The 24,449-nt window shown below is 46.9% G+C and overlaps 2 protein-coding genes across 7 annotated transcripts in view; one reads left to right on the forward strand and one right to left on the reverse strand.

Annotated features, from left to right (window-relative positions):
• Positions 1-147: 147 nt before the first annotated feature.
• Positions 148-20,712, forward strand: Mkrn2 (makorin ring finger protein 2). Of its 2 annotated transcripts, none has more exons than XM_021641019.2 (8): positions 148-292; positions 12,194-12,322; positions 13,099-13,280; positions 14,193-14,497; positions 16,496-16,710; positions 17,692-17,802; positions 19,968-20,112; positions 20,274-20,712. In XM_021641019.2, exons 1-8 carry the CDS (start codon positions 267-269, stop codon positions 20,409-20,411), a joined length of 1,251 nt encoding a protein of 416 aa, XP_021496694.1. In that variant the 5' UTR covers positions 148-266; the 3' UTR covers positions 20,412-20,712. The 2 variants fall into 2 exon arrangements, with proteins under 2 accessions (XP_021496694.1, XP_021496695.1); XM_021641020.2 differs by lacking the exon at positions 148-292 and adding an exon at positions 318-456.
• A 727-nt stretch (positions 20,713-21,439) lies between these two features.
• Positions 21,440-24,449, reverse strand: part of Raf1 (Raf-1 proto-oncogene, serine/threonine kinase) — a 54,621-nt gene continuing 51,611 nt past the window's right edge. For all 5 annotated transcript variants that reach the window (XM_021641016.2, XM_060383974.1, XM_060383975.1 and 2 more), the window contains 4 exons: positions 23,150-23,268; positions 22,724-22,855; positions 22,499-22,633; positions 21,440-22,295 (listed from right to left, as the gene is read on the reverse strand). In XM_021641016.2, coding sequence (XP_021496691.1) covers positions 22,152-22,295; positions 22,499-22,633; positions 22,724-22,855; positions 23,150-23,268 — 530 coding nt within the window. In that variant the 3' untranslated portion in view covers positions 21,440-22,151. The remainder of the gene's footprint in view (positions 22,296-22,498; positions 22,634-22,723; positions 22,856-23,149; positions 23,269-24,449) is intronic.

Genomic DNA, 24,449 nt, shown 5'->3' on the forward strand with positions numbered 1-24,449 from the left:
AGTGCAGGATGCCAGATACACTCTGCCTTGTAGTCTCGGAAACCTAAGACCCGGACCACTAAGGAGGCAGGATCTTCCGGCCCCACGCTGAGCGGAACCAATTATGACTGGTTAAATTTCCAGCCGGCACATTAGAGGTGACGCACGCGAGGGGGGGTGGCGCGCGCAGGAGTGACGCGACTGCGCGCGTGGGGCGGGGCCGGGCTGGGCCGCGACGCTGGCGGCTCCGAGGTTTAAGCGCGACTCCAGCCCGTGTCCCCGCCACCATGAGCACCAAGCAGGTCACCTGCAGGTGAGTGCGCGGGCCCTGGGGCGCTGCCGGACGGCCGGAAGGAGGTAAGGGGCCGACCCGGGCCGTGGCGGGCGGTGGACAGCGAGGAGAACACACACGCAGGAACCCGAAGGCCGCGGAGAGGCTGGAGTGGCAAGAGCAGCTGAAGCGGCGGCTTGCAGAGAGTGAGCGAGGGGGCATTGCGGGAATCGCGGACAGGTCGCGTTCCTTTTCCGGCAACACCACTGAGCGGGAAACCAAGACCACGGAGAGGTTAAAGCGCCACCCATTCAGGAGCAGAAAGACGGCATTAAGGGATGGCTTGTTAGACGAAATAAAACCAGAAAGCTAGTCTATGACTACTATTTTGAAGTAAAAATAGTTGAGCTTAGTGGCAACGTCGTAACTCGTTAGCAAGCTGTGACTGTCATTGGGGTCTCGTCTTGTGGAGTTGCAAGCTTGCGAAGTGCAGCTTGTGGGCATCCCGAATGTGGAAATCTAAATTTCTAAATGGTTCAAAATCCAAAACTTTGAACCCGGCGGTAGTGGCGCACGCCTTTAATCCCAGCTCTGGGGAGGCTGAGGCCGGCGGGTCTCTGTGCGTTGGAAATTAGCGTGGTCTACAGAGGGAGTTCCAGGACAGCCAGAGCTACACAGAGAAACCCTGTCTTGAAAAAAACAAAACAAACTATTTTAGTGCTGGCATTGTGGTATAAGTGGAAAGTTCCACACACGAAGTTTATTATTATTATTATTATTATTATTAAAATACAAAATTATTGGAAATATGTAATTTTGTTAGCATATAAGCATACATATATAAGCATATATATGTAATGATGAAGTCTATGTTTATACTTTTCTGCCATCCCCCAGACAGTATGTACATGAAAATACTCTAACATACAGAAAATTAAAGACACTCCCGAGCCCAAGAGTTTTGGATGGAGGCACCTCAGCTTATACAGATTTTAGTTAGTTTCAGTAAATTACGAAATTAAGATGTAGTTTGGTTGTGTGATAAACATTCTAGTTAATTACCTTGTTACCTTTCATCAGTGCGGATGCCTAGACCTGGCGTCTTTATGAAGAGTTCTGTTCAAATTAGACATTAAAGGTTGCGCCAAGTACCCAGGGCCTAGGTGGTTTGTGTTATGTAGTTATCAGAACATTGCAGTTAGTGCATGTGTATTAGCTAGTTCTATGTTAACTTGACACAAGCCAGAGTCATTTGGGAAGAGGGAACCGCAGATTAGAAAGTGCTTCTACCAGAATCGCCTTTTTTCTTGATTGATAATTGGTGTGGGAGAGCCCAGCTCACTGTGGGTGGTGCCACCCCGGTGTAATGGTCCTGGGTGCTATAAGAAAGGTCAAGCAAGCCATGAGGAGCAAGCCAGTCAGCAGTACTCCTCCATGGCCTCTGCATTAGCTGCCTCCTGGAGTCCTGAACTGATTTCCCTTAGTGATAAATTGCTACCTGGAAGTATAAGTTCTCTTCCCAGAGTTGCTTTTGGTCATGGTGATTTACCACTGCAATAGAAACCCTAAGACAGTCTGTCACAGTACTTGCATATCACTGGTACCTTTGTTGAGGGTGAATGTGTGGGTATTTACTCCCTCTCCTTTGCAGGAGGAAATGTTCCTATCATAATGTCCTCTAAAGCAGATTCAATCTACTTTGAAAATAACCTCTAGAGCTTGGGCATGGTGGGCCTGCTTGTGATCCCAGCACTCAGGAAGGCAGAGGCAGGTAGATCTCTGTGAGTTTGAGGCCAGCCTAGTCTACAAAGTAAATCCAGGACAGCCAGGGCTACACTGAGAAACCCTGTCTCAAAAAAAGGCAGGGGAATAACCTCTAAAACTCCGCCTGCTTATAGTTTTGTTATTTATTTGAGACAGGGTCTCACTGTATAGACCATCTATCCTGGAACTCACTATATAGATCAGGCTGGCCTTGAATGCAGATCTGCCTACCTCTGCTCCTCATGCTAGGATCAAAGGCATATCCCACCACACCTGGCTGCCTTATGGTTTAATTATACCACTTATAGGCTTATTGTGTGTCAGCAAAACCTTTATGTAATGCTTAAGTCCAGTCATCTAGTCATTTTGATTCTTTTTTCCCTTTTGTATCTGGAGATAGCCTGACCTGAAAGTTTTAGTTCTGTCTCCTGGATAAGAGAGTCCTAAGAGTTGTTGCTGGTAGGAATTGGAGTGCTGGGAAAGGATGGCTTCTGTTGAAGGGCTCACTGGTGTTTGTGGTCTTCTTTCTGCGGCCCTGTCAAATCATACAGTATGAGGAGGTGTAATGTGCTATACCTGCAGAAAGCTGCTTGATGAAGGAAGGGTTTGACTCCTAGTTTGAAGGTACAGTCCTTGGTGGAAGGGAAGTCATGGTGGCAGGAGCTTGACAGAGCTGATCACATCTTGCCCAGGGAGCAATGAATGTTGGTGTTCAGCCCACTCCTTCCTTTTTTTCAGTCTTGGGCCCCAGGCTAGGGAATGACACCCCAAATTCAGGCTGGTTCTTCCTGCCTCAGTTGGCCTAATATAGATAATCTCTCATAGACCAGAGACTTGTCTCTTCAGTGATTTGTAGTGATTTGTAGCCTCTGCCATCTGTCAGCTTTATGGACATCTTTCACAGTGAGACAACCTTGGTGTTGTCAGGCCTTCCCTGAGATTAGTTTCAGAGTGGCACGGGTGTGGCGCCAGCCCTGAGTCTCATACCCTGTGCTCAATTGAAGGTTGTTTCAGAGCGTTGCTACTGTTGTTTTTCGAACTCACACAGATCCACCTGCCTTTGCCTCCCCAGAGCCTCTATTAAAGGCCTGTACCACCACGTCCCAGCTTGTTTCAAAGCTTTTAATGTGGGCCTGATCTCACAAAAATTTATGGAAAGGAAATTTCCTTGTAAAAGGGTATGAAGGATGGGACTGGAGAGTTATGACCACTGACTACTCTTGCAGAGGAATCATGTTCAGTCCACAGCGTCAGTGTAGTGGCTCACAGACATCTGTAACTCCAGTTCCACGGCTCTGACACTTTCTTCTGTCTCTGCAAGAATCACTCATACACACAGTGCACAGACTCAAATGCAGGCAATACACACACTTTTTTTTCTTTTTACAGTTTTGGTTTGGTTTTTTTTTGTTTGTTTGTTTGTTTGTTTGTTTTAGTTGTTTTTACTTTTTCAAGACAGGGTTTCTCTGTGTAGCCTTGGCTGTCGGTCCTGGATCTCCCTTCATAGACCAGACTGTCCTCAGAAATCCTCCTGCCTCTGCCTCTGCTTCCGCCTCCCCAGTGCTGGGATTACAGACATGTACCACTACTGCATGGCGAAAGTTTTTGTTTTTCAAGACAGGGTTTCTCTGTGTAGCTTTGGCTGTCCTGGACTCTGTGAAGCAGTCTGGCCTCAAACTCATAGATCCCCCTGCCTCTGCCTCTGCCTCCCTGAGTGCTAGGATTACAGGTGTGCAACTGTAATTCTTTTCCTGGCTGGCAAAAGAATTTTTAAGGCTGTAAAGGATTCAGGCCTCACTAAACAAAAAACAGTATTTAAGTGGTGAATGGCAGTATGGACAGGAGTACCATGTTTGCATTTGTGGTGAGACAGTGGGATGTTTTCTCACTATTCACAAAAGCCTTGTCCCTGACGGTGATGACTTACAGAAAATGCTCAAGGAATCATTTGTTTGTGGGACTAGGGCCTAATTTCTTAAACCATGAGTCTTGATTCCATGTATGTGGAGATCATAAAACATTTGGCAATGATAAAAAGTTTCTTTAAAAAAAAAAATGTAGACAGGGTGGTGATGGTGTACACCTTTAATCCCAGCACTCAGGGAAGCAGAGGCAGCCGGATCTCTGAGTTGGAGGCCAGCCTGGTCTACAGAGCGAGTCCAGGACAGCCAAGGCTGCACAGAGAAACCCTGTCTCAAAAACCCAAATAATAATAACAACAGCAACATTTATTTTGTGTTGGGATGGGAGTGTGTGTGTGTGAATGCTGTGCAGTGGTTTGTGAAAGTCAAAGGGCAGCCTTCAGGGATGGGCCCTACCATGGTGGCATCAGGAGATATAATCCAGGTGCAGCAAGCACTTTCCCTCTGAGCCATCTCACTGGCCCAGTGAAAGCATTCTGAACAGCCCTGACAGTGACTCAGAGTCAGAGTGCAATGAATCAGGGCATATCTGCAGCACCACTGAGCTTGCTGAGCCTTGGTTCTAAACACAGAGCACACAAACTGCATGCCTTCAAGGCACATACTGCCCAAGTCAGCTCACATGTGAGCTGTGACTTAAAGGATTTTTTTTAAATGTATATATGAAGTTTTTGCTCTTGTAGAGATATAGGGACTTAATTATGGAAAACAAAGATTTTTCTTATTTTCCTACCTAGACCTCAGCAAGCATAGAAGTACCAAATTAGTGGATTATGTTAAGTAGATTTTGTTTTTAAAATTGCCGTGAGAGTTGTTTGATAAATTGAGTTGTTTGATAAATTTGAGTTTTGGCTTGGCATTAGCACAGGATTTTCAACGATTTCTGAAATGGCCCTGTACTCAACTTGGCCATCATGTACCATATAGTTACGAGCGCAGTGTTCTCAGCCTTGATGACTCTGGACACCCTTCGTTCTGTGGTAGCAAATATTCCAAGGGCCTGGGGATCAGCTCCTTATCTCGCAGGCTTGAACATGGGTTCTGTCCTGAGAGCCCATGTGAAAATGCTGAGTATAATGACATGCTTTTTATCCCAGTGCTGAGGATTCAGACACCCAGTTATAGTCAGGAGGATCCAGGCACTCACTGGCCAGCCAGTCTAGCCTAACTGGGGAGCTCCAGGCCAATGAGAGATGCCTGTTTCAAAGGCAAGGGATGTTCCTGTGGGTGGCTCTGGGCTTATCTTCAGCCCTGCTCAAGTGCACTTGTGCACACAATAGACAAATACTAAATGTAAGGAGGACACCTAATGTTGATCTCCAGCTACCTACTCATGCATCTCATACTCTTTACACACACACAGCTGCTTCTGTGGTGTGCTCAGACAATCCCCAGGCTTTGTCTGCAAATTATGTGTGTTACGGTTTTGTGAAGAGCAAACCACCATTGTAGCCCTGCGGGAAAGCAGGCTGATTCTCCTTCCCTTGGCATGAACACATGGATGGTTGTAGGTCAGGTCAGGGTCTTAGGGAGCCACATGTTTACATTGCCTGAAAGTCTTTGGGGGTGCTCCCTAGAAGGAGCCTCCCTATTCGGAGGTTCAAGCCCCTTCACATCATGATCCCCTCCCGTCCATACACAGTCCTCTTCTGGGGGAAGGGTCAGCAGTTGGAATTCATTAAGCTGAGACCCCTGAACTAAGCTTCTGTCACAGGTGAGAGTGCCCCACTGGACAGTCTGGATGTGTTCAGGTTGTGTCTAAAACTGGGTACAACACATACAGAAGACTGGGCTGGCTTTACCTCTGACATGAGGCTCACTAGTTTTCCTGGAAGCAGTGATTGTCACTTGTGACTCTGCTTAGACCTCACTGGATCTTACTTGAGTCACTTGGAACAGTGAAATGACTTGCCATAGACTCAGTGTGTCAGGGGCCAAATTGGAAGTTGTAGTTAATTGTATTTGTTATTATTGCCATGCATGTAGATAAAGTGTGTCATTTGGGCTACTGTGTAGAAGTCAGAGGGCTACTTTGTCAAGTCAGTTCTCCAAGTCTACCTTTGCATGCTGTTTACTCTGATAAACACCAACACCAAAACCAGCTTGAGGAGGAAGGGGTTTATTTGGCCTACACTCCCACTTTACAGTTTATTGTTGAAGGAAGTCAGGCCAGGAACCGATGCAGAGTTCATGGAAGATGCTTCTTACTAGGTTGGTCCTCATGACTTCCTCAACCTGCTTTCTTATCTGGACCACCAGCCCAGGGTTCTTATCACCCACAGTGGTCTGGGCCCTCCCACATAATCACGAAAATACCTTATAAACATGCTTACAGACCCTTCTGGTGGAGGCTCCCAGATTTCCTAGGTCATGTCAACTTGACAGAAACTGGCCAACACACATGGGCTCAAGAGCTTGAACATGGATTGTCAGGCTTGTGTAGCAAGGGCTCTACCTACTGAGCCACATCACCAGCCTGGATATGCGTGGGAAGGCTGCTTGCTTGGAAAAGTGGCAGTCAGTTTTGAAAACTCATCCTTTTATGCCGTTACACTGTAGCCAGTCTGCTGCCCCTACCTGGTGGAGCAGGTGAACTTTGGTGTGTAGAGAGATCTCAGATCTTTTTCCAGAAGACTAGGAAGTATCTCTTAGCTCTCTCCCGGCTTCTTGTTGCATTTGCTGTTGTTTTGAGACAGGCTCTAGCTATGTAGAGCTGGCTGTCCTGTGGAACTCACTGTGTAGACCAGTCTGGACTTGAACTCACAGAGATCTGCCTGCCTCTGCCTCCGGAGTGCCAGGATAAAGGCATGTGTCACTATACCCAGCTTCCTATTTTTGTAGCCATTGTAAACTTATCTGCCATCATGTGTTGGAGCTTGCCAGTCCTAGTTTTCATTCCAGGTTGGGCTGTTGTTGGCACTGGTTGTTTTTGTGCCTTCAGAGGATAATTGTCACTGGGTGTAGTGGTGCATGCCTTTACTTCCAGCACTCAGGAAGGCAAAGGCAGGTGGATCTCTGAGTTTGAGGCCAGTCTGGTCTACAAAGCTACAGGACAGCCAGGGCTACACAGAGAAACCCTGTCAATGAATGAATGAATGAATGAATGAATGAATGAATGAAACAAAGGCAATATAATGGTCACTCTGTTTAGTTAAGACTGGATCTCCTTTCTATGGCCCAAGCTACTATCTAACTTGCAGTCCCCAACAACTCGGACTGTAATCCCAAGCTGCGATTACAGGTGTGTCCCACCATGCCTTGCTTCACTGCGGTCTCAAAGAATTACCAAGCCTGTTGTGGTGGTGTGCCTATGCTCTCAGCCACTTGAGTCTGAGGCAGGGGAGGCAGTAGAATTACTTAAGTCCAGGAGTTCAGGGTCAGCTGAGGCAATATATAACAAAATTTTGTCTCAGAAAATAAAAAGAATTACGCAACTGTTTAAATGTGGAATATCTTCTTCTCTGGAGGACCAGCCATCCTCACACATGGAGACTGGCTTGAGAGACTTGTGGTCTTAACAACAGCTAGATCAGACCAAGGCTGTTACACTGGCTTAGCAAGGATACAGGGCTAGGCAAGAGAGAGCAGAAGTCCAGAGAGCTGTGCATTCTACCCCTTATGCAGAGAAGGACAGCACCTTCCTCACCTGAGGTACCAAGTCAGGTAGTGTGGACCAGTCCAGCTTCTGCCTGTGACCCACCTTCCAGACTCAAGAGAAACTGGGTTTTTTATGAACCACACAATGGTACAGTTGAGGCACAGTGAGCTGCTGTGACCATTAGAAAAACTCTCATGTCAGTGTAGGGACTCTGACTATACCAGAGCTTCTAGAAGCCAGAGGATGCTCTTTGGCCAGCTCAGAGGTCGTGGACCTGCGGAGGTGATTCCTTCCCATGGTCGTACTTGCTTTCTCCACCACAGCCCTGCTTGGTGCGAGTGGAGCCCCTGAATGCCATGGGCACTCCAGGAGCTTCATCTTCAGCTCTCCTGCTTTCCTTCCTACCTTGCTTCTTTCCTGAACAGTGCCTGGTTTAGGAAGTGTTTCCTAGGAAATTGGGTGACTTCCTAGAAAGTTCAGAGCTTTCCATTTCTGATCTTAGTAAGCCCTGGCTCTGGTCATGAGCTTGTCCTTTCATGAGATTCAGGGGGAGAGGTACTGATAGGTGGGCCTGGCCACCTCTCCTGCTTTCGTGGAGGTAGCAGGTGAAGATACAGGCTCGGTCCCCAAGCAGGAGGTGGGGATCTTCAGCAGGGTGCCAGCCCCATCAGGGCACTGTCCTCTGAGCCACGTGCTGTCATGGAAAAGGCCAGGTGCTGGGCTGTCTGTGCTTTTCCTCTTTTGCCATCTCTGTCAATGTGGATATGCCCCAGTGATCCAGTCTGTGAGCTTTGGGACTGTGAGGAGGAGGAGGAATAAGAGGAGGACTAGGAAGAGGAAAAGGAGGAGGAGTTGGTAAATGGGTTCTAATTGGTGTTCTTGTATGGTGTGGGCAGGGCAGGTTGTAGGTCTTGCCTCTCTGAGCTCAGCTCTCCCATTTTCATCTTGGGTTGTATAATGTTCTTTGCAGGATTTCAAGGCTAAGATGGTTCGTGGCTACTGCGATCTTTTTATATATGCCTCACGTCATGTGTTCCTCAGATTGTATTTGTTCAGTGGGGTGTGAGAAGGCTCTGCAGTACACTTTGCCTAGTGAGGGAAATTGTGTGTGTGTGTTTTCCTGCATTTTTCTACAAGGGGTTGTATGTAGCCAGTCTTGTGACAGTCCTCCTGAGCTGCCTGTTGTGTTCTTAAATAAGTTTAAAAATATTCTTTTCCTTTAAAGCTGTTATAAAAAAGCATTTCTGAGCCGTTTGTAAAGGTGCTGTGTTTGCGTGTCATTGTGAGCACGATAGCAGTGTTACACCTGACACCAAGCTGATCTGGTGATCAGCTTGGTGGTATGCTTCCAGGCTAGGCTCCCAGAAGGCCTGCCTCACTCCTGTGCCCTTTCTTTTTGGCCCATTTTTTTCTACGCAGCACTATCTTCCGGTCTCCACTTGACATGAGCTTGAGGATGCTGCCCTCCCTCAGCTGTGGTCTGTCTCCCGTCTGTTCTTCCCCAGCACTCAGCCTTCACTTGGAAGGTTACATCAGTGTGACTGATGCCACTTGTACTGTCCTTTACAGGTCTTAGTAAGAGCTGCACTCTGGGGAGCCTGAACAGACTGAAGCTGAGCTGGGCAGTTCACACTGCCCCCCCCCCAGTCATTTAAGAGTGACATCAGCCTTCTGTTGCTACAAAAGCACTTACATAGTACAGTCTCAGTAGAAACAATGGGAAGTGTAGGTGCTGAAGTGAGGAAAATGCCACATGATGGCCTGAGTTCCACCAGCCTACCCTAGATATCACCAGCTTTTAAAGCCTTCGCCCCTTTATGTATTTATTATATTGAGCTTATCCCCTCCTACCTCCCAGCCTCTTTTTGGCCCCTTCCCATGAGTCCCCCTTATCCTGGACAGTTAAATATTTCTGTGGATTACTCTTAGCACACTATGATATTTTTAACCAAAATGAGATGCTGTATATGGCAGTTTTTTGAGAATGTTATATGTTCTGCTTGGTTTTCGTCAATACAAGCTAAGAGTTATATGGGAAGAGAAGTCTTGAGAATGCCTGTATCAGATTGACCTGGAGCAGCCTATTGCTGCTTTTTCTTGACTAACAATTGGTGTGGGAGGGAGAGCCCAGATCACTGTGGGCAGCACCACTTCCGGGCAATAGAAGAAAGCAGGCCGAGCAAGCCAGTCAGCAGGGTTCCTGCCCTGACTTACCTCAGTGATGACTGTGACCTGAGAATTGAAAGCTGAAATAAACCCTTTCTTACTCACATTGCTTTTGGTTATGATGTTCATCATAAAAATAAAAACCCTAGAAGACATTGTGGTAAAGTGAATCTAATAGCTTAGGCTTTGCTGGGGCACTCATGTTATAAGTGTCAGTCGATTCACAGGTACATTCAGTCGATACATACAATGTTCTGCCTGCATGTACACCTGAACACTAGAAGAGGGCACCAATTTTCATTATAGATGGTTGTGAGCCACCATGTGGTTGCTGGGAATTGAACTCCGGACCTCTGGAAGAGCAAACAGTGCTCTTAACCACTGAGCCATCTCTCCAGCCCTGCTCTTGTGAATTTAACTGTTCAAAATACCTTACATTTATTTGTTGTGGTGGTTTATTTTACTTAGCACAATGTCCTTAAGACTCATTCATGAAATCTTGAGTTGCAAATGCTTTCATTTTTAAGGCTAATTAATATTCCATTCTATGTACATACTACTTTTTTGTTCTGGGGTTTGTGCGTTTTCTTTGCTTTTTTTTTTTTTTTTTTTTTTTTTTTTTTTTGACAAGGTCTCACTGTTTGACCCTGTCTGGCCTTGAAATCACAAAGATCAGCCTGCCTCCTGAATACTGGGCATAAAGGTGTGAGCCACCGTGTCTGGCTGTTGGCTGTTTTATAATCTATTATTTTCAGCTGTCTTCAGTATCCTGTGTCAATATATTTTTGGGAGGCTTGAGGAGTGAGTCAACATGGACTCCCTATGTAGCCAAGGGCGATCTTGAACTGCTCCACCCACCGAGTGCTGGCGACAGCAAGTGCTGGTACTCCAGTGGTGCGCCTCGTATATGGCACATGAGCACACTGCCAGCTGGCCTACATCACCAGCCCCGTAAAGTGTGATGCTGCCCCTGGTTACCAGCCATACCACTGTGTTCTGCCTGCCTGTCTAGCCATCCCCTTCTCTTGTCTAAGGTTTATTGGGGTGTAACTTACAAAAATTTGTTAGAAGTGTGTCAGAGGTTTTGTTTGTAGTTTTGTTACCAGTCAAGTTTGAATATATGATATGTCCACTACCTAGAGCCATTTTTTGTGTCCAGTGAACACTCTGGTTCCCTTCTCTTTTTACATTCAGTTATTCTTAATTATTATTTGATGTGTTTTGCCTGCATGTATGACTATGCACCATCTGCATGCAGTGACTGAGGAAGGCAGAAGAGGATATCAGGTCACCCTGGAACTAGAATTACAGATGGTTGTTAGTTGCCGTGTGGTTTCTGGGTGACAGTCAAACCTAAGTCCTCTGGAAGATCAGCCAGACCTCTTAGCCGCTGAGTTAAATCTCTAGACGGTGGTTCTCAACCTTCTTAATGTGTGACACTTCAATACAATCCTTCATGTTGTAGCAACCCCCAACCATAATATCATTTTGTTGCTACTTACTAACTGTAATTTTGCTACTGTTAGGAATCCTAATGTACATATCTGATATGTGACCTCTTGGTTCACAGCCCAAAGGTTGAGAACCACTGCTCTAGATCCTCCTCTTGTTTTAAGTCTAGGTGTCATGTGTGCAAACTGACTTCATATTACTAATGTGGCTGAGGATGAACTTCAATTTCTGATCCTCGTGGCTCCATCCCCTGAGTACTGGGATTCTAGCCATGCACCACCACATCTGCTCTATTCTGTGCTGGGAATGGAACTAATGGCTCAGTGCATGCTAGGCAAGTACCCTACCAATAAAGCCCAGCCTGCTAAAAATGCTAGGACTTCAGGCTTCTACCACCATGCCTAGCATCACTCATGTCTCTTCACTGTCTTTCTTTGGAGCTCAGTGCAGCAGCCTTGTGAAGCAGTTTGTGGTGTCATCATTTACAGATGAAACAGCAAGGGTAGGGAAGAGGGCTTTGTGTCTTGGCCTGAGTCCAGGACTTTCTCACCCCATTCAGTCATCTCTTTTAACAGCTCCAGGATAGTGGATGGGAGTGCTTTTCTGACATGTTTTTCCAGTTATGAAACTGTTAATGTAAATCAAGAGCTTCTTCATATGGGAGGGTTTTGAAAAATATTTTATGTGAATGAATGTTTACTTGCATGTATATCCTTGCACCACATTCCTGCAGTGATGAAAGAAGCCAGAAGAGGGTATCAGATCGCCCTGAGACTGATGTTTGAGGGGGTTGTTAGCTGTGGTATAGGTGCTGGGAATAGAGGCTGGGTCCTCAGCAAAAGCAGCAAGTTCTTTTAACTGCTGAACCATGTCTCCAGCCTCCAAAATGTCAACTTTTGAGATAATTTTTCTAAAAAGCTAGTCTTGGGTGGTTGTGGTGCTTTGTTTAGAATCAAGAAAAATGAGTGCACTATCATCCAATCTTGGGGTATAATGCTTTCCCCTAAGGTGTAACTCAGCTTTCTAAACTTGTCTTCTCAGGTATTTTATGCATGGTGTATGTCGCGAAGGCAGCCAGTGCCTGTTCTCACATGACTTGGCAAACAGCAAACCATCCACCATCTGCAAATACTACCAGAAGGGCTACTGCGCCTACGGTGCACGCTGCAGGCAAGCCTGTCATGATTGTGGTCACTGAAGTGGAGCTATGTGTGGAGAATGCGGGTTGTGTTTGGTTTTGTTGGCAGGGTTTTATGCTACCCAGGCTGACTTCAAATGCTATGTAGCCAAGGCTGTCTTTGAATTTCTGTTTTCCTGCCTCTATGCATGAGCCCTGATGAGGGGGAAATTTTAAACTTAAAATTGTACTTAGAATATTAATAATTTGTGTTTTGCTTTTAAATCCCTTATGATATATCCTTTTCGTACTGCTACCAACCCATCACTGTGGTTTTGTGAATCATAAGGTGGTATACCATTGATTGTTTTATAAAAATTATTTATTTATTTTATATATGAGTGCTCTATCTGCATGTACACCTGCATGCCAGAAGAGGGCATCAGATCCCAATATAAATGGTTGTGAGCCATCATGTGGTTGCTGGGAATTGAACTAAGGACCTCTAGAAGAACAGACAGTCCCAATCAGCGTGTCCTAGCGATTTCTGCCCAGGGGGCCTGGACACCTTGGTGGCACAGGTGTCAAGGGCTCTTTTTGGGTGGTCTGGGCAGTGGATAGGTTCCTGTCAGTCCTACTGGGACATTTAGGTGTGGCTATAGGTAGCAGGTTACATGGCCCTAACAGCCTTTTCTAGTAGAAAGTACAGAGACAGACCCTTGCTCACTTTAGTGAGTCCAGCTGTTGGTGGCTGGGAGTTCAGGGAGTGTTGTGGGGGCTGAGATGTTGGAGCCTGAATGGCCATGATACATTGTTGTGTTTTGTTCAGATATGATCATACAAAGCCCCCAGCTGCAGCAGGTGGAGCTGTGGGCCCTGCGCCCCCCTCTTTGCCCTCCTTGGGCTTAAACAGTTCTCAGCCCTCTCCCGACATCGCCACATCTGTTATGAGGACACATTTGCATGAACCTGGGAAGCGGGAGAAGAAGACGCTGGTGCTCAGAGACCGCAGTGAGTGTACTGCAGCCTTCGCTGCCTTTAGGGAAGCAGCATGTATGGCTTACTGCTGCTTTCAGACCTCCTCGTCACAAAGCTCCTGGCATCATAGGAGCTCAGAGTTGATCTGAAAACAGGCTACAGAGGTTCAGAGATGTATCTCCACAGCTGGGCTGAGCTCCAAGCCCAGCAAAGCATCAGAGTGGTCCTTTGTCACCATGAAAGTGCCTCTTCATAGGGGTCACCCACTGATGAGAAACTGCAAGCTACTCATTTTGAAGCAGGGTGTTTTAATGGAAAGCACATGTCACTTTCTCTTGTTTGGAGCCATACCCTTGTAGTGACTGCTTTGGGAGTTTCAGGAGCATCTTCAAACACAGGGCAAGGAACAGGTGTGAGCCTAGAACAGGTTTGAGAGAAAGAAAGCATCAAGTGGTAAAGGCTTCTGAACAGCTGGGCCTCACTGGGAAGGTACCCAGCTCTTGGAATTGTTCCCCTCAGAATAGGTGGATTCTGCTCTCAGCAGACATCATCAGCCTGGAGCAGTGGGTCACTTCTGGTAGTGCCAGCAGTATGTGACAGGCAACACCCCACGGGCTTCAGGCCTCAGGATTGGTGCTTCTACAGTGGAGCCACTGTGTTCTGTTGACCTTGTCAATTTCTTTCGTGTTTTGGGTGGTTTTAGCATTAAATGGTCTGTATGTTGACATCTTGTGTTGTGTATAAAAACACCCCCTTACCTTTTGTTGTTCTGCATGTTCATGCAAGGTCTGGGTCGTCTCTCAGCCTCTGCACTGTTGTTACTCTCTGGCTTGCTTTTCACTAGCTGTTTCTAGTTTAGATTATTAGCTGACATGTAAGATTGAGCCTGTTCTTATGTGTGTATGTGTGTGTGTGCGTGTGCTTGTGTGTGTGTTTTGTGTTGAGATCTCACTGGCCTGGCTGAAGACAAGACTCCTCCGAGCACAGTGAATAATCCAGATGGCTGCAGTGATGCTCAGACCAGCCCGGAGATGAAGCCCCATTCCTACCTAGATGCCATCAGGACTGGCCTGGATGACTTGGAGGCCAGCAGCTCCTACAGCAATGAGCAGCAGCTGTGCCCCTATGCTGCTGCTGGGGAGTGCCGCTTTGGAGATGCCTGTGTCTACCTGCATGGGGACATGTGTGAGATCTGCAGGCTTCAAGTCCTCCACCCCTATGACCCAGAGCAAAGGAAGGCCCATGAGAAGGTAACTTGAAAACCTTTGCATGAATTTGTTTTAAGAAACTTGAATGTACCAGGGGATAGAGTCATTCAGGAGTCTCACAGGCATCTTTCTGCCAGAAATGCCTATGTTGTATACCTGGCTTATTTCTATTGTTTTCAAGTTCTTTTCCTGTTGCCATTTTATCAATTTTTTATTATTGAAAACAAAGAAGAATAAGTATTAGAAATGCAAAGTTCAGGACTGGAAAGATGTCTCACCAATTAAGGGCATTTGCTGAGGCTGGAGGTGGTGGCAGACAACTTGGATTCCAGCACTTGGGAGGCAGAGGCAGTCAGATCTCTGAATTCAAGGCCGGCCTGGTCTACAGAGTGAGTTTTAGAATAATCAGGGACACACAGAAAAAAAACCCTGTCTCAAAACAAACAAATAAACAATAAAAATTTCCGCTCTTGCAGAGGACCAGCATTCACTTCCCAGCACCCAATTTGGGCAGCTCTGGGCAACCCTCTGTAATTCCAGCCCCAGAGAGTCCAACATTGTCTTCTCACTTCCCTAAGAACACGCACACACACATACAAATAATAGTGATAAATCATTCAGCTCTAAGAAGTGCAAAGTAAGGCTGGAGAGATGGCACATCGGTTAAGAATATTGGCTGCTCTTAGAAAGGGCTGAGGTTCAGTTCCTACACCCATATGGCAGCTTACAGCTGTAACTCTAGCTCCAGGGGAATCCAACACCCTGACACAGACAGACATTTAGGCAAAACACCCATGCACATAAAATGAATCAAATAAAAATAAAAAGAAGCTTCAGTGCATTCATCTCACAGAACATTTAGTGCATTCTTTGAGAAAAACTAATGAGTTAAAAAATGCAAAGTAAAGAAAACCGGAGCATATGTGCCTGTCTTCTATGCCACATGTACACACATCTTTCCTCCCTAGCTTTAGATGTCTCTCTGGTTGGGATCCAGGCAGCCAATGTTTTGGAAACTTCGGAAAACCTTTATTATAGACTTTCCTTTAATTTTATTATTTGTGTGTGTGTGTGTGTGTGTATGGATGTGTATCTGTGTTCGTGCCTGTGCCTGTGTATACCTGTAGAATTGAGAAGAGAGTATGTAGAATCTTTGAGTTGGAGTTACAGGCAGTTGTGAGCTGATGAGGGTAACTGGAACCCAAACTCAGATCCTTTGGAAGAGCAACAAGAGCTCTTAACTGCTGCGCCATCCCTCTAGCCCCTTTTATCATGGACTCTTAAGAGCCAAGTGTTGAAAGGCTCTGAATATCCTGGTATCCGGAGGGTGTCCCTCACATTAGGCTGTGTGCTCATTCCAGGGCTATGAAGGTGGATTAGAAATGAAGAAGCTCAGGATTACAGCATTAGAGGCCAGGTCACATATCTAAGGATTGGTATTACATGGGATAAAGTGGTCATGGCCTCTCACAGAAGGCCTATATGTCTCAGGAGGGCTGCTAACACAGTGCATGCCGGCAGCTTTGCCTCATTTGGAAATCAGAATCCCAACTGTGACTTCAACAAGTCACATGCCCAGCAGGCAGCATTCTTGGCAGCTCAGCCTCTGTGGGACAGCAAGCTGTGGGACTCAGATTGGGTCCACTTTTTGTCCACATGCATAGAGTACTGTGCTGTTCACTCAGCTCTCAGTGCAGGGGCCTGGGTCGTCTTATCTGCCTGCTTTCACTTGAATTCACTCAGCTCAGTGACAGTTACTTGGTGTTTCCTGTATTGATGTCTAAAATAGGCATGACATCAGAAGAGCCAGGAGACCTGCAACCCAGTGCTCATGAATGCTGCCACCTCCACGGTAATCTAAGTGTTCTAGAGCTCCGTGGCATTAATCTGGAGTGGCCGTATCCTACTAGGGAATCCAGGACATGGTGGCTTGAGGTTCACTTTGTGGTCAGGGCACTGCAGCTGCTGTGGCTATGTGGCTGAGCAACTCCTGGAATCTTGGCCACAGATAACCTAACGCTTCCTCCCTGTCATCCTCAGATGTGTATGTCCACCTTTGAACACGAGATGGAAAAGGCTTTTGCCTTCCAGGCGAGCCAGGACAAAGTGTGCAGCATCTGTATGGAGGTGATCCTGGAGAAGGCATCTGCCTCTGAGAGGAGGTTTGGCATTCTGTCCAGCTGCAGCCACACCTACTGCCTATCCTGCATCCGCCAATGGAGATGCGCCAAGCAGTTTGAAAACCCGATCATCAAGTGAGTGCTGCTGGACTTCTGCAGTCACGGGGTCTGCTGCTCTCTAGAGCGCAGGCCCCCAGCTTTGTGAGCTTGCACAGGACATCCTTTCTGAGCCCATCTGCCTATCTTTGGTGCTTCAGGTTTTTTTTCACCTTAATAAAGGGTTTTAGGTTCCCTTGGAGTATAGGTCCTGTGCATGTTGTTGGGAGCTACCTGTGTGCAGCAGCTTCACTGAGGGAGAAGAGAGTGCTGTGGGGTCCAGTATTTTCCAGAGTTGCTCAGCTGATATGCAGTCTAGTTCTAGAAACTTGATTATCCCCTAAAGCCTATACTGCCACCCACCCATTCTTCCATTAGGCAGCCTCCAACCTCTTCTCTACAGATACCTTACTCTGCTCTTCATTGGTGTGCATGTCCTTTGCCCTAGCTAGTATTCCCAGGACCACCCATGCATGATAAGTGCACTCAGCATTTACTCCTCCCTGTGTTTTCCGAATGATAACAGCTTGTAGCCTGCTTGGCAGCTAGTGGGCACTCATATACAAGTCTAGACCCCAGGAGTGGTCACAGTAGCTCTGCCTCTAACTGAAGCATTGTTCCCCCAAAGTGGTGGTGCCATATCCCACTCTTACCTACAGGTCCAGATTCTCGTTTCTTTACATTCACTCCAACAGCGGCCTTTATTTCTAATCTGAGCTGTCCTGGGAATAAAGTGTATCTTACATCATCTCGTCTTCCATAGTCACCAAGGATAATGAGCATCATTGTGTGTGCTTATTGGCTGTCCTGGATGTGCTCAGGTCTCTGTTTCTTATTGAATTAAGCTTTTGCAGCAGCAGAAGTTGCTCTTAGATTATGGTAATTATCTCTGGCCATTCGTTTGAGCAGAGGGGTTTGGGGTAGAATGGGCAGAGAACTCATGGCATATTTTCACCTTTACTGACCTGGTTGGTTTTGTTGGTTTTTTTTTGTTTTGTTTTGTTTTGTTTTGTTTATCAGGTCTTGTCCAGAGTGCCGTGTTATATCAGAGTTTGTAATTCCAAGTGTGTATTGGGTAGAAGATCAGGATAAAAAGAATGAATTGATTGAAGCTTTCAAACAGGGAATGGGGTAAGTGCTTTGAAAAGCCTCTGTCATCTTCAGGTTTCCCAAAAATGTGGACCTGGTGGATGGCTCTCAGAGCCTCTTGTTCCTACCAGGCACTTTGCTGGCCTCTGGGCTAGGGGCTGGGCTAGGCCTTGGCTAGGCCTTGAGGAAGCAGACGAGTTCTAAGATGAGCCCTATGCCTGGTGCTGTGGTTTGACTCTGCCTCCCTGATTTAACAAGAACCTGTTGAGGATCTGCCTGCAGGCCTTATCCATTGTAGGGCCCAAAGAAGCCGACAGTGCCAGCCTCACACAGCTCACACTCTAGCAAAGGAAAGTAATGAACAGCAAGGTGAATAAGACAGAGAGACTCTGCCTCAAATAAGGTGATGAGGACTGACTCCACATGCTTTTCATGACACTTAACACACTCATGTTGCCTTATCTGCCCTCAACCTTCTACCCCAGCTGCCTCATGCTGGGGTTATAGGTATGCACAACCACACCTGGCACCTTTTTAAAAAGAATGACTTTTCTAGGAATTTTCCACAGAATAGTCCCATTGCCTTATCTTTCCTTTGTCACCACTGTCATTTGTACTGTGAATAATATATGTGTTGTACGTACATTATTACAAAACCTACAAGGCAGCATCAGCTTGGCCATTTCTTTTGTTGTTTTTATTGAGAAAAGATCTCACTGGGTGGCCCTGGCTGGTCTGAAACTTGCTATGTAAATTAGGCTGGCCTTGAACTCAAGAGATCTACCTGCCTTTGTCACCCAAGAACTGGAATCAAAGGCATGCATTACCATGCTTGGTCAAAATTTACTTCTTTTTTTTTTTTTTAGACCTCCCTCTCCCATTTGTTTTAGAAGTTTGTATATTTAGTGACTATGGCTTGATATTTACTCATCTTACCACTCTCCCTCCTGTCATGTAATTGTGTGTCCGTCCACAAGAGGGCAGATTTGGCAAAGCAGATCTGGTTGGGCTTAGAAAGGTGCTGCGCTGCAGTTTGAAGTTGCTTCACTGCTGTTGATTTGGCCTGGTTGTGCATCCCTCTGGTGGATGCTCTTGAGCAGTCTCCAGACACTGGGTTTGAGCCAAGCACCACCAGGGAAAGGATAAGTGAGGTTATCCCTCATCAAAATGTTAGGGGGCAGTGCGGTGGCAGATTTCTTCATTAGTGGCCCAAGTCAGAACAAACCCTTGAATCTACCTTGGGTGCAAGGAGAAGGAAGCCATGTAGAGCCCTCAATACCTAGCTGTGGGCTAGGCAGCACAGCTCCACTGAGGGAGGCTTATTAGTGGGATGGGACAGCATCCAGGAAGATAGAACTGGCAGGCAGGAACAAAGGGTGATACCCTGGTAATGGGACAGGAGGGCCAGGTGGGTTTGGGATTTGTCAGTAGCTTAGATGGGTATGAGAGCTGAGAATGCTGAGGCGCCAAGCTGGAGCTTTTGACTTTGGTGGGCAGATAATAGAGCTGGAGGAGAAAGAAGAGGGAAGGCAAGGTTTGTTTTTGATACAGGGTCTTGCTTTATAGCCCTGACTGGGTTAGACCTATCTGTAAACTAGGCTGACCTCAAACTCAGAGACCTTCCTGCCTCTGCTTCCCAAGGTTTGAGATTACTGTTGTATGCCACCATGCCCAATGAGAGGGCAGTTCTGAAACTGATGAAGGCCTCTTGGAAAACTCTCCAGGTTATAAAAAAAATAAAACCCCAGAGAGTGGAGAAGGACCAAAGGTGCAGTGAAGAGTTCAGCTATGCTCCTAAAAGTAGAAGGCACCTGCAGGTTTAGGTATCTGCTAAGACCTGCTTTCCCAGGCTGCCCTGTCACTTCGACAGGATTCCTGACCAAGAGGAAAGGAAACTAACTCACTTATCTTGGAGACTTGAGCAGAGCAGGTGACCTAGCATTGGACCGTAGCACGTTGGAGTACCCAAGTCTCGCTCAGCCCTGGTGCAGAGCTGGGATTTGGGGGTAGGGTTTGTCCTTCCTTCTGAGCACTGCAGCAGCCTCCACACAGAGCATCCCAGCACCATTGCCTCGCTTGGAAATCAGTTCCAGCTGTGACTTAAACAAGTCACTTCACTTCTCCCAGCCCCGGGTCGCGGTTGTAAGACAGTTACCACACTTCATTTTTCCATCATCCTCTGATTTGTCTGTGTGTATGCTTTTCAGGAAAAAGGCGTGTAAATACTTTGAACAAGGCAAGGGGACCTGCCCCTTTGGAAGCAAGTGCCTTTACCGCCATGCTTACCCTGATGGGAGGCTGGCAGAGCCAGAAAAACCTCGGAAGCAGCTGAGTTCTGAAGGCACTGTGAGGGTAAGCTGGTTAGGGATATTGGGGGAATTTCTAGGTACAGCCCAGGCTCCTACTAGCTTTGGCAGCAGAGTGGCGGGGTTAACAAAGCAAAGAACAAGCTGGCACTCAGAGTCTGCTTCCATCTCTACTGACCCAGGCGTGCTTGTTGGCTGTTTTTTCAGTTCTTTAACTCAGTGCGGCTTTGGGATTTTATCGAGAACCGAGAAACCCAGCAGGTCCAAAGCACCGACGATGTCGACGTGACAGAGCTAGGAGACCTCTTCATGCACCTTTCTGGAGTAGACTCATCAGAGCCCTAGTCAGTACTGACCCCGTCATCTGGGCTCTGCAGTCAACTTTCCAAGGCAGGTCACGGAAGCATCTGTCACTGACCCGAGGTGACATGGTCCTGGGATGTGAGTGCGGTAGTGAGTCCCCATGATCTCTATGTTCCATTTTCGACGCCCTGGTAAAGGGAAGGGCATGAGATAACCAAGTCCATGGAATCACTACATTTAGAGTTGAGCTCTTAGTTGTACCTCCAGCCCTCTACTGGGGACCAGCTATGCGGTCCAGCTGTTTTAATTGATTGCTTTTAAATGAAATCCGACTGCCATCCTTCTCTTGTGACTTTTTTCCTTAAGGCAACAGTAAACACGCAGCTGCTCATAAAGCAGCAGATCTGTTTTTTCTTGCCAAGGCGTCGCCAGCCCTGAAGAGGGCTCCTCTGCAGTGACCATCTCTAATGTAGTGTGTTGAGCCTTGGAATTTATGCAGCTTTGCAGTGAGAACACCTGTGGTCGTGGTGGCGCTGTACCGTAGAGTAGGCTCTGATGAGTCAGGCTTGAGTTCCCTCCACTGTCCAAATCAGCAGGTTTGGGCGGTTTACGCTTAAACAGGTGGATCCTGTCTATAAAGTTCTCCAAGGAGACTCCGTCCTACCCTGCCCACCTTGTAGTGAAAGCACAAGACCCTGAGGACTCACACTCCACTCCAACTGTCCATTCTCAGCGGGAGAGTGGAGTGGGCTCTACTCTGCTGTTTTTTGTGGTGCTGACCTGAGTCACTCCCATCTAAGGGGAATAAGGCCAACACAGCTAGATTGCAAGTCAGCAAGTTTGTTCTACACCTGAGTTTATTTTTGTAAAAAGCTGTAGATATCAAATATTTTATAAATGCACCCTTATGGCGTGGGGAGTAACACCTGTGTGCTTTTTTGCTTGGTGGTTCATGTAACTGTAGAGAAGGCTCATACCACACACAGACCCTCCTTGAGTTCTGCACAAGAAACCATACAAGTAGGATCCACACTGCAAGTTTGGTAATAGAATACTTTTGAAGGAGTTGGTAACCATTAAACCTAAATTTAATTTATTTTATTAAAATAACATAATTGAGGAACAATCAGATAACTGTATCTTGTCAGGCGCAATAAAAACAAATTAAAACCCAAAATCATTAAGAAAACCTGTACTCCTGGCTTTCTTACAGACAAGGATGTGACTAGAGACAGGGCTGGGCTGCAGCCCACCCCATAGGGGCAGCTCCTGGAAGACAGATTGAGCGTGTGGGAGGCTGCCGCAACGTGGAGCACCGTGCTTTAAAGCCATCCGCACAGGACACCTTAGACACAGGAAGAGGGTGTGTCCACAAAGTGAAGTTCTGTAGTACCAAAGCAGGGTCTCTCAGGTGGCCAGGACTCCATGTGCAAAACTGGCACTGCACCACTGTCTGTGCCCTCCAACAGGCTCCATGAGCCAAGTTCCCAACTTGTCCCTGCAGCAGCCAGAGCGCCCTGCCACCTTGACTTCTCTCCAACGCCATTTGCCCTAAAAATGCTCAGCTGACTTGTATGCCTCTGGAGCAGAGCAGCATGGTGGGCAGCTTCCTTTTCCAGGGCAGGAGGGGTAGAAAAGAAGGCAACATGAAGTTAAGGCCCTGTGAGTAGTCTAGGTCCTTAGCAGCAGCTTCCCCGAAAACATGCATTCTGCCCCCAAGGAAAGTGGTGCCTGCTGACTCTTCTTCCTCCCCTGGTGGCCTAAGAACAGCTCCAACATGAGCTAGAAGACTGGTAGCCTCGGGGACGTGGTCAGCGTGCAAGCATTGATGTCCTCAGTGTGGGCTGCTCGATGCAGGGAAGGCTCAGAGGCGCTCCTGTTGATTTTTGGCAGAGCATGCTGAAGCAGCTCGATGGAAGACAGGATCTGAAACAAGGCCCAATGTGGTATCATTAGTTGGGGACTTGGTATCTCCCCAACCACCCGTTCAGTCAAGTGCCCAAGCACACAGGCAGTTTGTTCCCTGTACTTGTAAAGAGCTTGTGGAGCACAGATGGTCCCTGCAAACCCAGTCCTACCCCACCTCATTTATATCCTCAGAATGTTTGAGCTACTGAGCTCCATCTAACCTGGGGAAACAGAGGCCTCTCTTCTTTAACTTTCTTCACACAGTCGGCCACCAACCTCTTCATTGCCTTGGGACAGTTCTTGTAGAGCCTGCTAAGATCTGGAGAGACATATCCACGGCCCACCATGAAGATAATCTAAAGGAGACAGTTGAGCAAGCGAGTTTGTGAACAAGAGTACACTGGTACTATCTGGCCCCTTGCTGCTCTGCCAGGCCCCATGATCACCTGGTCTCGGTTGTTGATGTGAGAGTAGGGAAGCTCCCCAGTCATCAGCTCATACAGCACGATGCCATAGGAGTAGACATCAGACTGGAAGCTGAATGGGTTGTTATCCTGCATTCGGATTACTTCTGGGGCCTATGAGGACAAAGTATTGTTAGTCCCTGGGTGATGGGCTCCAGGGACATTCAGGATCCAGACTACTCTAATTAGATGGGGGAAGGGGTTATCAGTCCTTAGCCCAGGGTAGCTCTTTCCCAAAGACTCAACCACTAAACTTCCCAGGCAATAATGTAGTTTGCCTTAAGTTGACTGACACGGGGGAATCAAGCAGACTCGCATAGCTGTGCCCAAATGCTGTCAAGTTTACATCCAGTCCTGGGTCAGTACTTCCATCATGCTCAGAAAGTTGTTTGGGGCCAGCTTCCTTACCATCCACAGCACAGAGCCAGTGGGCTGTTCAACCTGCTGAGAGCCGCTCCAGCGTGACTTCACTGTTGCCAAACCAAAATCTCCAATTTTCACTGTGAGGCCTTCATGGAGAAATATATCTCGATGCTTGTTAAGGAGACTGACCGTTCACTGCTCGTTACAGAGCTTTCTATCTCCTTCATCACTAAATCAGTTGTCTTCCAGGAGGCAGGAAATGATGGAATACCCAATTCTACTGGATACTGGTTCTGAATTGATGCCGATTCTAGGAGACTCTAAGAAACACTGTGGCCCTCCATTAAAACAGGGGCTTCGTGGCGGTCAGGTGATTAATGGAGTTTTGGTTGAAGTCTGACTCACAGTAGGTCCCCAAACTTATCATTCTGTTTATTTTTCTAGTTCTGGAATGTATAATTAGGATAGATTTACTTAGCAGTTGACAGAATTCTCAAACTGGTTCCCTGACCTGTATAGCAAGGGTTGTTATGGTTGGAAAGGCTAAATGGAAGCCTTTAGGAGTTGTTTCTGCCAGACAAAAAACAGTAAATCAGAAATTTCACATTCTTGGCAGAATAGCAGCAATCAAGGACCATCAAGGACTTGACATATGCAAGGGTACCACCATCAAGGGTACCACCATATGCAAGGTGCCACCATCAAGGACTTGACATATGCAAGGGTAGTGACTCATCCCACATCTCCCTTTAATGCTCCTGTCTGGCCAGTGCAGAACAGATGGACTGTAAAGAACGACAGCTGACTGTCAAACTCCCATCCAAGCACAGCTGCTGCACCAGATGTGCTGTTCTGACTTGACTGATTAACGGGCCACTGGGTACCTGAGATGCTGATCTAGCAAACAAATGCCTTTTTCTTGTTTCTGAGTACCACCAGAGGCAATTCACTTTCAGTCAGCAAGGCCAGCAGTGTGTATCTTTACAGTTTTACTTCAAGGATATATTAACTCTCCAGCCCTGGGTTTGAAGGAATCTCGATCATCTGTCTCTTCCACAAACTGTCAACATTGGTCAACTATGTGGATGACATTATGCTGGGTGGACCAAGTAAGCAGAAAGTCACAACAGTCACTTTGGACTTGTTGGTAACACATCTATGCAAAGGATGGGGGAGGGGGTCCAAAATCAAGCTGGAGAGATGGCTCAGTAGTTAAGAGCACTTCCAGAGGTCCTGAGTTCAATTCCCAGCAACCACATGGTAGCTCACAACCATATATAGTGAGATCTGGTGCCCTTTTCTGACATGTAGACACACATGCAGGTAAAACATTATATATATTCCA

The sequence above is a fragment of the Meriones unguiculatus genome, chromosome 5 (assembly GCF_030254825.1).
Source record: "Meriones unguiculatus strain TT.TT164.6M chromosome 5, Bangor_MerUng_6.1, whole genome shotgun sequence".
In the NCBI taxonomy this organism is placed as follows: Eukaryota; Metazoa; Chordata; class Mammalia; order Rodentia; family Muridae; genus Meriones; species Meriones unguiculatus.

What these genes read in the sequence shown, in the direction of transcription:
- Mkrn2 (XM_021641019.2), top strand. Translation starts at nt 267, where the DNA reads ATGAGCACCAAGCAGGTCACCTGCAG. An exon ending in ACCAAGCAGGTCACCTGCAG is followed by an intron (nt 293 to 12,193) that starts GTGAGTGCGCGG and finishes TTGTCTTCTCAG; the next exon opens with GTATTTTATGCATGGTGTAT. An exon ending in GCCTACGGTGCACGCTGCAG is followed by an intron (nt 12,323 to 13,098) that starts GCAAGCCTGTCA and finishes TGTTTTGTTCAG; the next exon opens with ATATGATCATACAAAGCCCC.